The sequence below is a fragment of the Castanea sativa genome, chromosome 2 (genome assembly GCF_040712315.1).
Source record: "Castanea sativa cultivar Marrone di Chiusa Pesio chromosome 2, ASM4071231v1".
Taxonomy (NCBI): Eukaryota; Viridiplantae; Streptophyta; class Magnoliopsida; order Fagales; family Fagaceae; genus Castanea; species Castanea sativa.
Window position 1 is genome coordinate 34620045 of NC_134014.1, and position 13748 is coordinate 34633792.

The 13748-nt window shown below is 33.6% G+C and overlaps 1 protein-coding gene across 1 annotated transcript; it reads left to right on the forward strand.

Moving 5' to 3' along the window:
- The first annotated feature begins 8101 nt into the window (after window positions 1-8101).
- LOC142624451 (V-type proton ATPase 16 kDa proteolipid subunit-like) lies at window positions 8102-12172 on the forward strand. The gene is made up of 3 exons (XM_075798019.1): window positions 8102-8347; window positions 8439-8724; window positions 11532-12172. The coding sequence occupies exons 1-3, from the start codon at window positions 8266-8268 to the stop codon at window positions 11662-11664; spliced, it is 501 nt and encodes a 166-aa protein (XP_075654134.1). The 5' UTR covers window positions 8102-8265; the 3' UTR covers window positions 11665-12172.
- The last annotated feature ends 1576 nt before the right edge of the window (window positions 12173-13748 follow it).

Here is a 13748-nt window from a genome sequence, read left to right on the forward strand (position 1 = left end):
ACTGAAGGGGATAAAAATAATAAATAGACGGAGATAATGATGACGGATGGACATCGTAAGTGACGCGACTATGACGGTAAACTTTTGCTGATTATCCGTCATAGGTGGATTGATTGTAGGATCCAGGTGGCATGTAATTTGATATGCACCAGATGAGCTTTTGCTTTATCCCCACGCAAGCGTGCACACTTGGACTTCTTGCGACACACGTTTGAGAAGACTCCTATATGGAAATAAGCTTGAGAAGGAAGTTGTATCCTAAATGAAAGGTAATTCCGCTCAATATAAATACCTTAGAAACCCTAAATATGAAGGTACGCATAATATTCTTAACTCTGGCACTCTAGGGTTAAAGAAACAAGATTCTAACTTGACCTTCGGAGGGTATTCGGCCGACACCACACCGGTGCTCTCTTCTAGGTCCTTTATTTTCTTTTTGCAGGTGTTGCTTTTGTTCGAGGAGCTTGCGACTCACTGGTGATACTTTCGGCATCATCAACAATCATTATGGATTAATTATGACTCATTAATCAAATGATAATGCTAATCCACCTAATTTGTGTGTTAACTAGGTCATAGCCACATTAGCATTTGGCATATGCTTTTTTTAATTTAATTAGATTTTTAATTTATTTTTTTATGTACAACTTTTTTAATATCTTACTTTTTTTAAAGTATAATTATATACAATTACTTTTCAGCAAAAAGTAACATTTAGTTAAACTCTAGATTCTTAGTGTCATTGTATTGACTAGCAATAAAATGATAAGTATTAAGCAATATTAGTCCTTTTGTTTTTTATATTATGTTTCTCACTTGTTTATAGGTAATACTTACATAATCCTAAAGTAGTGTTTCGAACTCTCACATAAGAGGTGAGCCTATAGGAGACCTACGTGTGAATAGTTACCAAAATGGTGATAGTTCATGTAAGTTTAAATATTGATGACGTAGTAAAATCTAAACCATATGTTTCAAAATAGTTGGGGGAATTTTAGAAACCACATCCTAATAACTATCGATGCCCCAGCTTATGTTGTCCAGTAGGTGGTAGAATTTCTTCATCAAGTTATATAGTTATAACTTGGTCTAACCTTTATAATTGTATAGCTCCTACCTTCCTTCATTCCTTATGTTGTCCAATAGGTGGTAGAATTTCTTCATCAAGTTATATTAGTTGTAACGTGGTCTAACCTTTACAATTACCTTCCTTCATTCCTTTCATCATTGTAAATTCATTTCATGGAAACAAATTATTATTATTATTATTATTATTATTTGATAATTGTAAGTATAAAAAGGAAGATTTAAATTTTAAATGTTTTCATTAAAAATATTAGAAATGTCAATTAAGATACAAATTTAAAACAAAGATTATTTTTATATTAGGTAAGTCTTAATTTCATTGCTTTAGAGCCAACACGATGCAAATGTATGACAAAAATTGGATAAGTCTCCTATGTTCATATTTTGTCGGCTAAGCCCTCCCCTTTTATGTCACACGTGAAATTGATGTACCCAAAAGGGAGTGCGTAAATTTTAAATGAATAATAATGTCATGGGAATTTTTACATCAAAGCAACTTTTTTTTTTTTTTTCATAAAGAGCCATAAGTATTGCGACATGTGGTGCCGATATAACAACCATATTATTCCGTGTTCCCCATGTTTTGTTTCTGTGTTTGTTTTTAGTTACTTCTCTTCTTTTTGTAGTTGTAGAGGAGGTGCAGGTGGTCCTTGGTCATATGGTAAAAGAGCTCGATGTTTCATCTTTGAGATGAAGGATACACAGTGAATATTGAAGAAAAGAATTAGGAATTACGGAAATTGGAAAATAAAGAAATTAATTAATTAATACTACTGTACTGTTATTGATAAGAGCAGTGTAGAAGTGTTTAGTACGGGGGAGTGGGTTTGGCAGCGGAGGGGCTAGTGATGTGGACGGTTAGTTCCACGTAGGACGGTGGTGGTCGGCCGTGGTCTCCAATCATGCGGCGGACCACATCATTGAACTCATTAGTCATTACACCATTTGTGGTCCTCACCCAAAACGCCCCACCCCTAGGCCCCACACCCCTTCCTCTCTTTCTCTAAAAGCTGTGGCGGTGATAGCTAAACAACAAATTCCTCTTTTTTTTTCTTTTTTTAAATTTTTATTACTTGCTTTGGGTACATTACCAAAGGGTGGTGCGTGTCATTATCGCAATAAATCCAAATGCATTAATAAAGGAATTGAATCGAAGTTTTGTTTTTGTTTTAAATACAATTAACATTCTTACAATTTGAGTTAATATTAACCAAGTTTATGACTTTTAAAGCTAGCCAACATGATCTTTAATCATCATGAGAAAAAGAAGAAAAATAAGTAATGATTTAGGAACTAAGTTGATTAGTTTTGAAAAGTTTTAGATCTAATTGGCATTAACCCAAGCTTCAAGAATGTTAATTGTATTTCTTGTAAGGTGTCTTGAAACACTTCATTTTAGTTTTTGTAATGGTAGGGATTTTTTTTTTGTTTTTGAAAAGTAACCCTACCCTCTATCATATAATTATATACTTTGACACTATTTAATTTATATATAAAAAATCATTAACACCACTTTTTTTTATTAATCATTAGTGTTGATACCACTTTAAAAGTTGTGAAAATTTTGAATTCTTAGACTTATTAATATTTTTATTATCTATAATTTCTTAAGTATTATGCCTTAAATTCTAAAATTGAATTTAATCATCGTATTGACTAGTGCACTAAAATAAGGGGTTATTTCTTTTAAGAATAGTTAAACTCAACCATATAATCTAAGGAATTTTACCTTTTTAATTTTATTTTTAGCAACACGCACACATGCATGAGAATGAAACTCTAATACAAAGATACATCATAAATTCTACTCAAAATTCATAATGACTTACACATTACATTTTCTTATGAAATAATTACTTTTTTTAAAAAAAAATTAGAAACAAACATACACACAAACAAGGGACACGCAAGGGAGAGAGAAACTAAAGAATTTCACCTAAGTTTTACCTCCTCAAAAAGAAGGGGGCTCCATTGCACAAAATATGATAGCAAAACAAGAAACTCTCTTGCTTTTAGAGTAACGTTAGACGCTAAACAAATTGTAGATAAATTAATCTCCCTTGTTAGAGAAAGAAGAAGAAGCTTCTCCTGTGTACAATATTTATATACTTGATAAAATAAGATGAAAAGTGTGAAGTTGAAGTTAACGTAACCAGCAAAAGGAGATCCTAGCGGGGTCCTATTAGGATCTTAGCCCTTATGACATCGACCCCCCTCCAAACACTCTCATATTGTCCATGTCTCTCACTCTTAATCTAAGAATAACACCTTACCCTTTAGAAACTTATTGTTAGTTAATGAATTTTAATTTATGGTTGACGGTGGTTGGTAAAGAGAAATCACTAGGAATTTGTTGAATCAATATAGTTTTTTTTAAGTATAGTTAAAAGGTACTCTTAGGATATTTGTTAATTGACTATTTTAAAAAAAATTTAACTTTTAATATTACTTTCATGTGAAATATAAAAATTGTCAAAAAATTAGTTGTTTTTTATTTATTTTTTAAAATTTATAAATATATTTCCTAAACCAATACTCTTAAAGCATTCTTTAAACTTTTTATTTTATTTTATTTATTTTTTAACGGAACTCTTCAACTTCACTCTCTTTATTCTAAGGTGTGAAACACAAGCTTCTTTCAATGGGGCATGAACTATCATTGTGCCCCCTTGTAGGTACTAATTCTAACATTTCATTTAAATGAAATAAAATAGATTACTTTCTAGAATCTAGACCCCTAACATTTCACTCAAGCGTCTATGATTATAAGCAAATATTTTCTAGCCCCATTTGCTGGAAATTGTTTGAACCTTTTCGACATTTGTGGGGGAGAAAATGTTAATTTACTGCTGATTTTTCATTCTATAAGGTGATGATTGTCCATCATGTGAATTAGAGTGGACGTTCCTGTGGCTAATTTATATATGATCGGAATTGAAAAGCTAGGGACCGATTGAAAACTGTAACCAATTTCTCAGATGGTTGCATATTTATAGTAATGGAGGTTTTCATATCATAATCATTATAAGAGAAAGATATAGGACAAGAAGAGTATTGGAGGTTGAACTTTAGTACTCTTTATGTATCAAACATCCATGTCAGACCAATAAATCAATGGTAGAGAATTGAAAGAAATAAGAACAAAATATTAAATATAAAACAACGATTGTATGGATGTTTTATGTTGTTGATTGGATCAAATTCTCTATACATTAATTCCACCAGTAAAAGTTGGGAGAAAAGAAAAAAAAAAGGATGGGTAAAAAAACACATCTTCTTCAAACAAATTGTATTGATTGATACAAGTTGATTTTCTATCACGATAAATTGAGGAAACAATTAGCCTGGTCCAATAGCTACTTCAGCCGCTACAATACATAGGTACCATAACAAAAAGTTAATTATTTTCTACGATATCTTGCTTGATCACAAGTCGAAGAGCCCTTATGTGTCTTGAACTTATACTGAATGCAATTAAATAGGCAGTCACAATAATTACATGTTGAAACATCATTAACCAACTCTTTATCAATTATTCATTTCAAGATGAAAAAAAAAAGTTACGACTTATATTGACTAGAATATAAAAAGTACGACACATAGGAACAAAGGAATATATTGATATTGATATTGATAATAGATTGAATAAAATAATTTCTATAAGAAGTGAGAAGAAAATGATGTGATAATTCCAGTAACATCACACCAACGAGTAGGCACAAGTTTTTGTATGTGATATTTTTATTGGTTTGAGGTCTAGAAGCTTTAGGAGAAATACTGGAAAATATGCATGTGTGACATTGATGGATGTGTGTTTTCAGTTGAACAGGAAGTCTCTAGGCATAAAATGTGGGGAAGATGAGTCATTGATTGAGAAAGAAATGTGGGATTGATGCCATGATGGTCACAGGTGAGCTGAGGGGTCCTGCAACATGTATATATGGTGTGTTTCCAATGGGTTGGTTCAGACTCTGCCTCGTGTTGATTAGATTTTTCAAGATTCAGTGGCGGGTCCAATTTGAATCAATGACAAACGCGTTGGAATTGACTTGCTAAAGATCTGTGTTGCTTGTCTTGCAAAGACATGCCTAATTTCTAGCTACAGATTTTGCATTCATAAGAAATGTTGTTTGTGCTGGTTTGTCAAAAAGTATGGTTCTTACTGTCTTATCTTTTCTTTTTCCTTTATGGATGTTTCTAGTCAATGGACTTTCATGTACAATCAAAGGTTATAAGACAGACTAGCTATTTGTGCCTATACTTGAGATTGTGAAAAGAAATTTTTTTCATGATATTGGCAAGTGCACGAAGCAAAAATGCTTAGTGCGGATAGTGCTGGCCACCACATGTAAATGCTTGTTCATATCATCAGCCATGGCAGTATGACCAAGCTAGGCAGAGCTGGTATGGGTGATGTTCAGAACTTTAGTAGATAGGTTAAGATCTCTAGTAATCCCTATGGAGATTAGCTTTTCATCCAAAACTTATTTGTTGAAAGAGAAAAAAAGAAAAGAAAAGTAGGTCCATAGGAACATCTATTAATTACTATATGAAACTAAACCATCAATGAAATTGACCACTTTTACCACATAAGCATTTTAAAGCACAAATCCATTCTTCAAAAGAATTATATATGGAAAAAAATTTGAGTCATTAAACTGATAATAGCGAAAGTGCAAGTCCTCATGAAATCTTAAATGATCCACAACCTTTACGTTTAATAGACTATTTCAAGTACCGTAGAAAATGGACTCATAAAAAAGGTAATGGAAAAGCATCACGTAACTATTGCACTTCCATGAGAATATCCACATGCTCCTTATAATAATTTCTAACTGATGCTTTTCATGGGCTTCCTTCACATATATCTCTGGTCCCATACTATATCTGAAACGTACGTGTGGCCAATACCTGTGCTTTGTAGGTTCAGTGCAATATCTATATGGTTAACTCTATGAATGTGATGTAAGATAATCATCTTGAATTCATTATAACAATCCGCAACAAGCATAATCAATGAGAAAAATGTTAAAGTAAACTTTTTGGCGTTTGGAACGATCTCATCTGTGCACTACAAGTCTCAACAAATAGAATGATGCAAACAAGATTATCATGGGAACGTCTTTATATCTAAAGCTTAATCACAATGTATTAAATTTTAAGCATTCGCACGTTCATCTAGTCCATCAAATCAGTCATGATTAGTGTCCATTATATAGGGCTTTTGTACTCTTGAAGTAGATAACACTGAAGATGCAAGAAGATGAAAAAGCTATTATATTGGTACTTATGTGCATCATGGTGAAAGTTCAATCAATCTTAAACCACCACACTTACTTTTCTAAACCAAGTCATGAACGTTGAAGGGAAAGTAAGAATCATCTAATTGCGAATTAGTTACGAAACACATGCATTCCCCTTATGATGCAAAAGGGGCTAAAAATGAGCAGCAAGAATAAGTACACTGACTTTCGGAGGAGAAGAATGAAGAAAGTGCACAACCATACTTCATAAAAAGTCTTCTTTTTATGATAATGGGATTTTATAAATCCGATAGCGGGGCCATTTTACTGCCTAATATTCACAAGTTATGTAAAGCAGGAAATGGGACAAAATTAACATTCTTTTGAATGGATTTAGCAATGAGAAACATTCTGTAAAATGGATACACCAGAGGTAATACCGAGTGATTTTATTTCTGCTTGAAGATTTCATGATAGCTTGAAGTTGATCAGAATTATAGAGATCTACATAGGTGTCATTTTTTATATGCAATGGAATGCTTTGCTGGTGCCAGAGACTCTAAGCTAGTCTAAAGTACGTGGTGGGTCTATCTATCTATTTATCTGTGTGTGTATATATTGATGAAGTAGAACCCCCAACGTACCCCACTTTTGATGGAACTGGGATATATATATGGACAACTACCCACGACTCTAAAAGCCTATAACAGTATGGATCCTTATCTTTTGCAAACACCTTCGAACAAAAAGGTAAAAATGTTGTTGTTTAGTAAGAATTGAGATGTAGAATTCTTGCTCCGGTGCATTTGCTTATATCAGTACAACATAGGAACCTCCTTGAGGGGCCCATTGAAACTTTGCTTTGAAGGGACTAATCTCTATTTGGGATGGTTTAGGAACTAAAGTTTGAACTTTTAACTGAAAAATTGTCAATGTTTGGCAAACTACAGTTATAAAGTTACACTTATTTGCTAACCAAACTAATAAAAAGCTTTTAAACGTGAGAAATAATAGAAGAGGATATTATTGATATATTAGATACTTTAAAAATTAAGAACCCCATAAACTAATAGTGTAGTGGATTGAACTTGAGACATTTGAGTTTATGACAAGTCTCAGATGAATGAACCCACCACTAAAGTATTCTCATAAGATACTTTATTTCCATACTTGAATCCAAATAATTCAACAAAGGTTACTTGGTAACACCCACTAAAACCTAGTATAAATTGAGATTTCATGCATTGATTGAGGTAAGAAAATGAATGTTAATGAAAGGAAAATGTTAAAGTTTTCTGTCCTCTATGTGTTTAGTAAAAAGAATGGAAATGTGAACTGATATAAAATGTTATTTGAATAAATTTATTGTTATTATATAAGGGTTAAAGAGAAGTTTAAAAAAGATTGGGCTAAATAGTAAATTCGCAGTAAAAGACATTCTCTCCCAAATTGGCAGGTCCGAAATTCCGAATGAATGTTTCCATCCTCGTCCGTCCTTTTCCACCAAACCAAACAGACCTTAATTAAATTTATTTATTGGAGCATGAGGCCTTCTCCATTAAAGGCTTGACAGTTCCTATGGGCCGAGGCTTGTCAAAGCTCAGCCCATATTCAAAATTTTACAGCGTCATGTCATCAGTCTAAATTTAGACTGTCAAGCCCTGTTTGTTTCATCGATTTTTAAATTTTGGGCTGAAATTTTCAGCACAGTCACCATTTGTTGATAAAACTGTTAAAACTGTACAGCCCATATTAAGGGAAGCCACATCGAAGCTTCCTTTCCTTCGACCCCATTCGACAACCAAAAACAAAAACAAAAACAAAACCAATTTCCCAAACTCTCTCTCTCTCTCTCTCTCTAAAAGCGAACAATTTCCGATCAATTTCCCAAACTTTCCCAAATCAAAAACAAATCCTACAAAGAAAGAAAGAAAAAATGTCTTCTGCAGTATTCAGTGGCGACGAAACCGCTCCATTCTTCGGCTTCCTCGGAGCTGCGGCTGCCCTAGTTTTCTCATGTAAAAGCACACTTATTGTCCTTAAATCTTCATTTTTTTTTTTAACTAGCACTGTTTTTAATGATGCGATTCTTGTTTGGTTCATGTTAAGGCATGGGAGCTGCTTATGGGACAGCTAAGAGTGGAGTTGGGGTGGCATCGATGGGTGTGATGCGACCTGAACTGGTGATGAAATCGATCGTGCCGGTTGTTATGGCTGGAGTCTTAGGTATTTACGGTTTGATCATTGCGGTTATTATTAGTACCGGGATTAACCCTAAAGCCAAATCGTATTACCTTTTTGACGGTTATGCCCATCTCTCCTCTGGTCTATCTTGTGGTCTCGCTGGCCTCTCCGCTGGTATGGCTATCGGTATTGTTGGCGATGCCGGTGTTAGGTACTCTCTCTCTCTCCCTTTATTCATCGTTCTTTGTATATATCATATATCAGTTAATAGTTTGTTTTTGTGGGAAATGAGTATTAAGAAAGAAACGTGTATGTAATTGCAATAGGATGAGGTTACTTATGAGTGTGATTTCTGTGAATCTTGTACTTGTACAATTAGCTTATGTGTGAAGAAATTGTGTTTCTAGAATGGGTTCATTGTAGTTAATTGGAACTGTTTGTTGCGGTTTTCATTTTAAGGATTTAAGAGGATGGTAAGTTGATTCAAGTTGGGGGAATGGAAATTGGTAGAGGAAGATAAAAAAAATAAAAATAAAATAATGGTAGGAGAAGTAGTGAAAAGGGACATGTCAGTAATGGAAGTAGCACGAAGTCTGACTTTAAATAGAATAGAATGGTGGAAAAGAAGACGTGTGGCCGTCTCTGACTAATATCTATTGAGAATCCATAGCTGACCCCTAACAATTTAGGACTAAGGCTTCGTTACTGTAATATTGTTGTCGTATAAGATGCCTTGTCTTTTAGATTTTATTTTTATTTTTTAGTTAAGTAACAAAACTTCATTGAAAGTAAGGGAAACCAATACAAGGAACCAAAGCACACAGGTAGTGTGCTCTGCAACCAGTATATGTCAAAACTATTGAGTTTGGAAAGTACAACTGTCAAGCAAATCAGTGGATGAAACAAAAGAAAAAACACCAGAAGCATTTGTCTACTCCAGCAATATCTGGAGGAAAGACAGCCTTGTCTTTTTTATGTTTGTTTATATTGTGCATTGATTTTATTTCTTACAGGCCATTGATTTTTTGATCTCCAACTATCCTCGATCCAATTACCCCTGAACACATCCTTAAAGTATATGCATAGTATTGGAACAAAAGGGGTGTGATGTTGTATTTCTCATGTATTATGCATTGTCGTGTTATTATAAGTTTTAGCCTTATAGTTGGTACTCCCCCCCCCCCCCCTCTCTCTCTCTCTCTCTCTCTCTCTCTCTCTCTCGCTATATATATATATATATATTTCTATTTGCTAGTAATGGGAAATGAGTATGTATTTGCAATAGGATGAAGTCATCTATGAGTGTGATTCTGGAACTGTGTTGCGGGTTCAAATATACAACTTTTCACAGTCTATATTGGACAAGAAATGTTATCTGAAATAATATTACCGGATTTGGAATACTTTTAGAACAATTTGAAATGATGAATAAATTAAAGAGAGCATATAACTGGAAATAACTTTGAAACTTCAAAATTTAAGCATTTTGTAGGTTTTATTGCCCGCGAGCAATTAATGTACAAGTGAGAAAGAGTGAGTTGATTTAAGCCGAGAGAATGAAAGAGGGTAGAGGAAGACCAAAAATAACATTAGTAGAAGTAGTGAAAAAAAGATATGTTAATTGAGGAAGTAACAAAGAGTATGGCTTTGGATATAATGGAATGGCTGGTGGAAAAAAGACATGTGACCGGCGTTGGCTAATTGTTGAGGATCCATGGCTGACCCCAAAAATTTGGAACTAAGGCTTGGTGGTTGTTGTTGTGTAAGATGTCTTGGCTTTTAAATGTTTTTTTGTATTTTGTTTTGATCTTGAATCATTCCTGATCCAATTAGCAAGTCAAGCTTTTGTGAAACCCCTAAACACATCCTTAAAATTTATGCATAGTATTCAAAGTTGAAACAAAAAGGATAGATTGTTTGTTTTTAATGTGTTATGCATTGTGTATGTCGTTTTATTATAAGTCTTAATCTTACAGACAGTTCTTTTCTTCTGCCCTTGGAGAATACAAGAGTGCATTCTCTGTTTTCTTGTTAGACTGTGTTGGCAGTTGATGTATGTTATGCTTAGAGTTGTTTAGTGGTCTCCCTCATATCCCCTAGTTCTATTTTCATAAGGAATAATGACAAATTCTTGAATCTGACATTGTAAAAACTCGTTGGTAGCATGAATTAAGAGGCCTTCTTCCTTCTGTGTTTGTCAAACATTTGACTCAGGGACACCAATAATGATTTTTGTTATGAATTTTGGTTCCTTCGTGCTATCAAATTCTGTTGCAATCAATTTGAATTTAAGGGCTTAAGGAAGATTTTCGTTAATCTCTGCAATCATTTTCCTTAATGACAATATTGCATAAAATACATTGTAGTGCTTAAGGAGAGACAGAATGTTTAGCAAACACTGGTTGGAGATGCATATTATTTTGTTCTGTGCAATAGATGCAAGTATAAGGTTGGTTGGCAACTTGCAATTTTTTGTAGACAAGAGAGGATGCTACTACAAAGCTGTCTGAATGAATGCTCCTGTTTTTAAGCCTAGGATACAAGTGAACTGCTTTTTGACATTGACCATTCATTCAAATGACACTACTAGGTTTACTTACCTTTTTTTCTTTCTTTTTTTGGTGATTACTCATGCACTTGGTGGGTTTTGAGCCCATGAGCTCAGCCTTTATCTTGTTCTTACAAGGGGATGGGGTGCCATTTGATCTAGAGCTCATCGGTTATGTTTGGCAGGAATGTAACAACAGTATCTTTGAAGATATTGAGAGATCCTTAGATCTTTTAAAACATCTTTTTTTTGGTACTTTATTTCAGTGGGTTCATATTTGGAGTTTTAAACAATGTATTTCAATTTCTGCTTTCCTACAATCTGTTAGCTTTAGCTCGAGCTTTTTGTGTTTTTTCATGTCCAGAGTGTTCATCATCATGAACACGACGTTCATTTTATTCAATAAAAGTTTTATTACCTATCAAAAAAATAAGTGTGGGCCTCGCTGAAATTTGATTGTTTTTCTGCAGAGCTAATGCTCAACAGCCAAAGCTTTTTGTCGGAATGATTCTTATTCTCATCTTTGCTGAGGCCTTGGCCTTGTATGGTCTCATTGTTGGTATCATCCTTTCTTCTCGAGCTGGCCAATCCAGAGCAGATTAGAGAAAGGTTTTCTGCATGCTGCTGATGTTGGTGTTGTAGGCGTTGCTCAAGGTATGTGACGCATACTAAGTGGGCAATCTTGTGTCGAGTTATTCATTCTGTATGTGGACTTTCCATTACATTTTATAAGAGGTTCTCTGCTAATTTGGAGGTGAGTTTCAAAATAAAGCTTGCTGGGCTGTTGCTTTACCTATTGCCGTATTGTAGATGTTAGCTTAAACTAGTCTAGAAACTGTCTTTGAAGCAGATCCCTGTCAAACGTTCACTTTACATTTCTGATCGTCATTATTGTACTTAAAGTTGTGTTTCTAGACTTTCTGTATGTCTTTGTGTGTGTGTACTTGAAGAAATGTTTCTAGTATGGTCTATTCTTTAACTCTCTGTGTGTGAGAGAGAGATTAAGATTCCTGTACTGTAGCCATTTGTTGCTTGTTAGGGTGTACTTGATGGAGCCTGAATTTCAGCTTTGGACAAGTAACAAAAAATATGAGAGTATTTGTTGTGTCTCCGTAAGTCTGAAGATTATGATTTAGTTTCTTTATTTATCATTTGGTCATTTGGAGTATCCTGCATTTGGGCCCTTTTTCATCAGGTAATTTTAGAAGACCTATGTCATGGTTGCATTGATTCATCAGGTAAAACTTATATGTTGTTCAGAGTGTTCACTCAGATTGCTGCATGCATTATGTTTTTGTGCTCCATTCAGAATCTAGGCTGAGTTTGACATTGCTAGATGCAAAAGTTTATGATTAGGTTACATGGTGCTAGAAATTGGGAGCCAGGTCCTTTCAGATTAAAATAGTGGTATATGTAATATTTTGGTATTTGATAAGATGTGATGTTTTTCATTGGTAAAGAGCGATTGTAGACTAGCTTAAAAACTCTGAACCTCCTTTCATTCAAAACTAGCTTAAAAACTCAAGTTAGATGTGGTCTGAGACTCTTAATGAGGATAGCATGTGGTAACATCGTAGACAAATGGATTGCTGAACAAAGTAGGTTAATTTAACCCGAACTTGTGGACCTTCAACCTTTCATCCTGGCAGAATAGGCCGTTTGTGGGCTGAGTTTCAAAGAATTTAATTATAAAATAGCATAGCCTAGACCAAATTATCAGGGCTCTGTTTTTTTTTTTTTTTTAGTATAATTCAATAGTTACCAACTTACAATAATGGGAGAGAATATTTTAACCTGAGCTATCCTAATAGAGGAACGTAGAGATTGCCCTTGGCAGCAGGGGTCTAAGTTGGGATACCTGTTTGCACAGAGGTATACGCCCAGATTTGCTCAGTCCATGTAATATGAGAGTGAACAAAGTTTCTCTCCAAACTAATTTGGAGAAAAACTTCTTAAATTTCCTATATATTTCTTTTTTGGATGTGAATTTTGAAAATCTAACCGTTGAATTTCATAGTTCTTATGTTTTTAACATGCGTATCAAATTTCGTTCAAATTGGATATTGTTTATTATTTGATCAATTAACTTATTTTTTATATACAACTTTAGATCACAAAAACTTGAAATTATAACGTTTATTTGATGACATAGCAATTGATCTTTGATTTTCTAGAAATTTTGTAAGCATTAAGGATGTAATAAGAACATGCAATCTAATAGTTAGATTTTCAAAATTCACACCTAATATAAAGATATATGATAAGTTTGGAGAGAAACTTTGTTCGGAAGAGGGAGTTCTTGACTGTGCCATTCCAAATGTTGTTAGAGCTGAATCGGTTGAGACTAGACTGTCAATGGAGGTATAGTGTTTGTTCTTAGAGCTGGGCTTAAGCCTATTTAAAACTTCCATCTCATTCTAATATAAAAAGCCTATTTAAAATTACTTCCAATGAATTTGAAATTAATCCAAATTTTCTATCAAAACTTATAATAATATTCAAAAATAAATTTCAATGAATTTATTTACTATGCTCTAAAAATTAGTTGTTCTTTTTAAATATGTTTTCATAATAGTTTAGTTTTCATATTATTGGAAAAAGGTGTATACATTAATTCTATTGATTGCATCACAATAATAAAAATTATGTTTTTTTTTCTCTAAAATAGATCAATTAATAATGAGCAA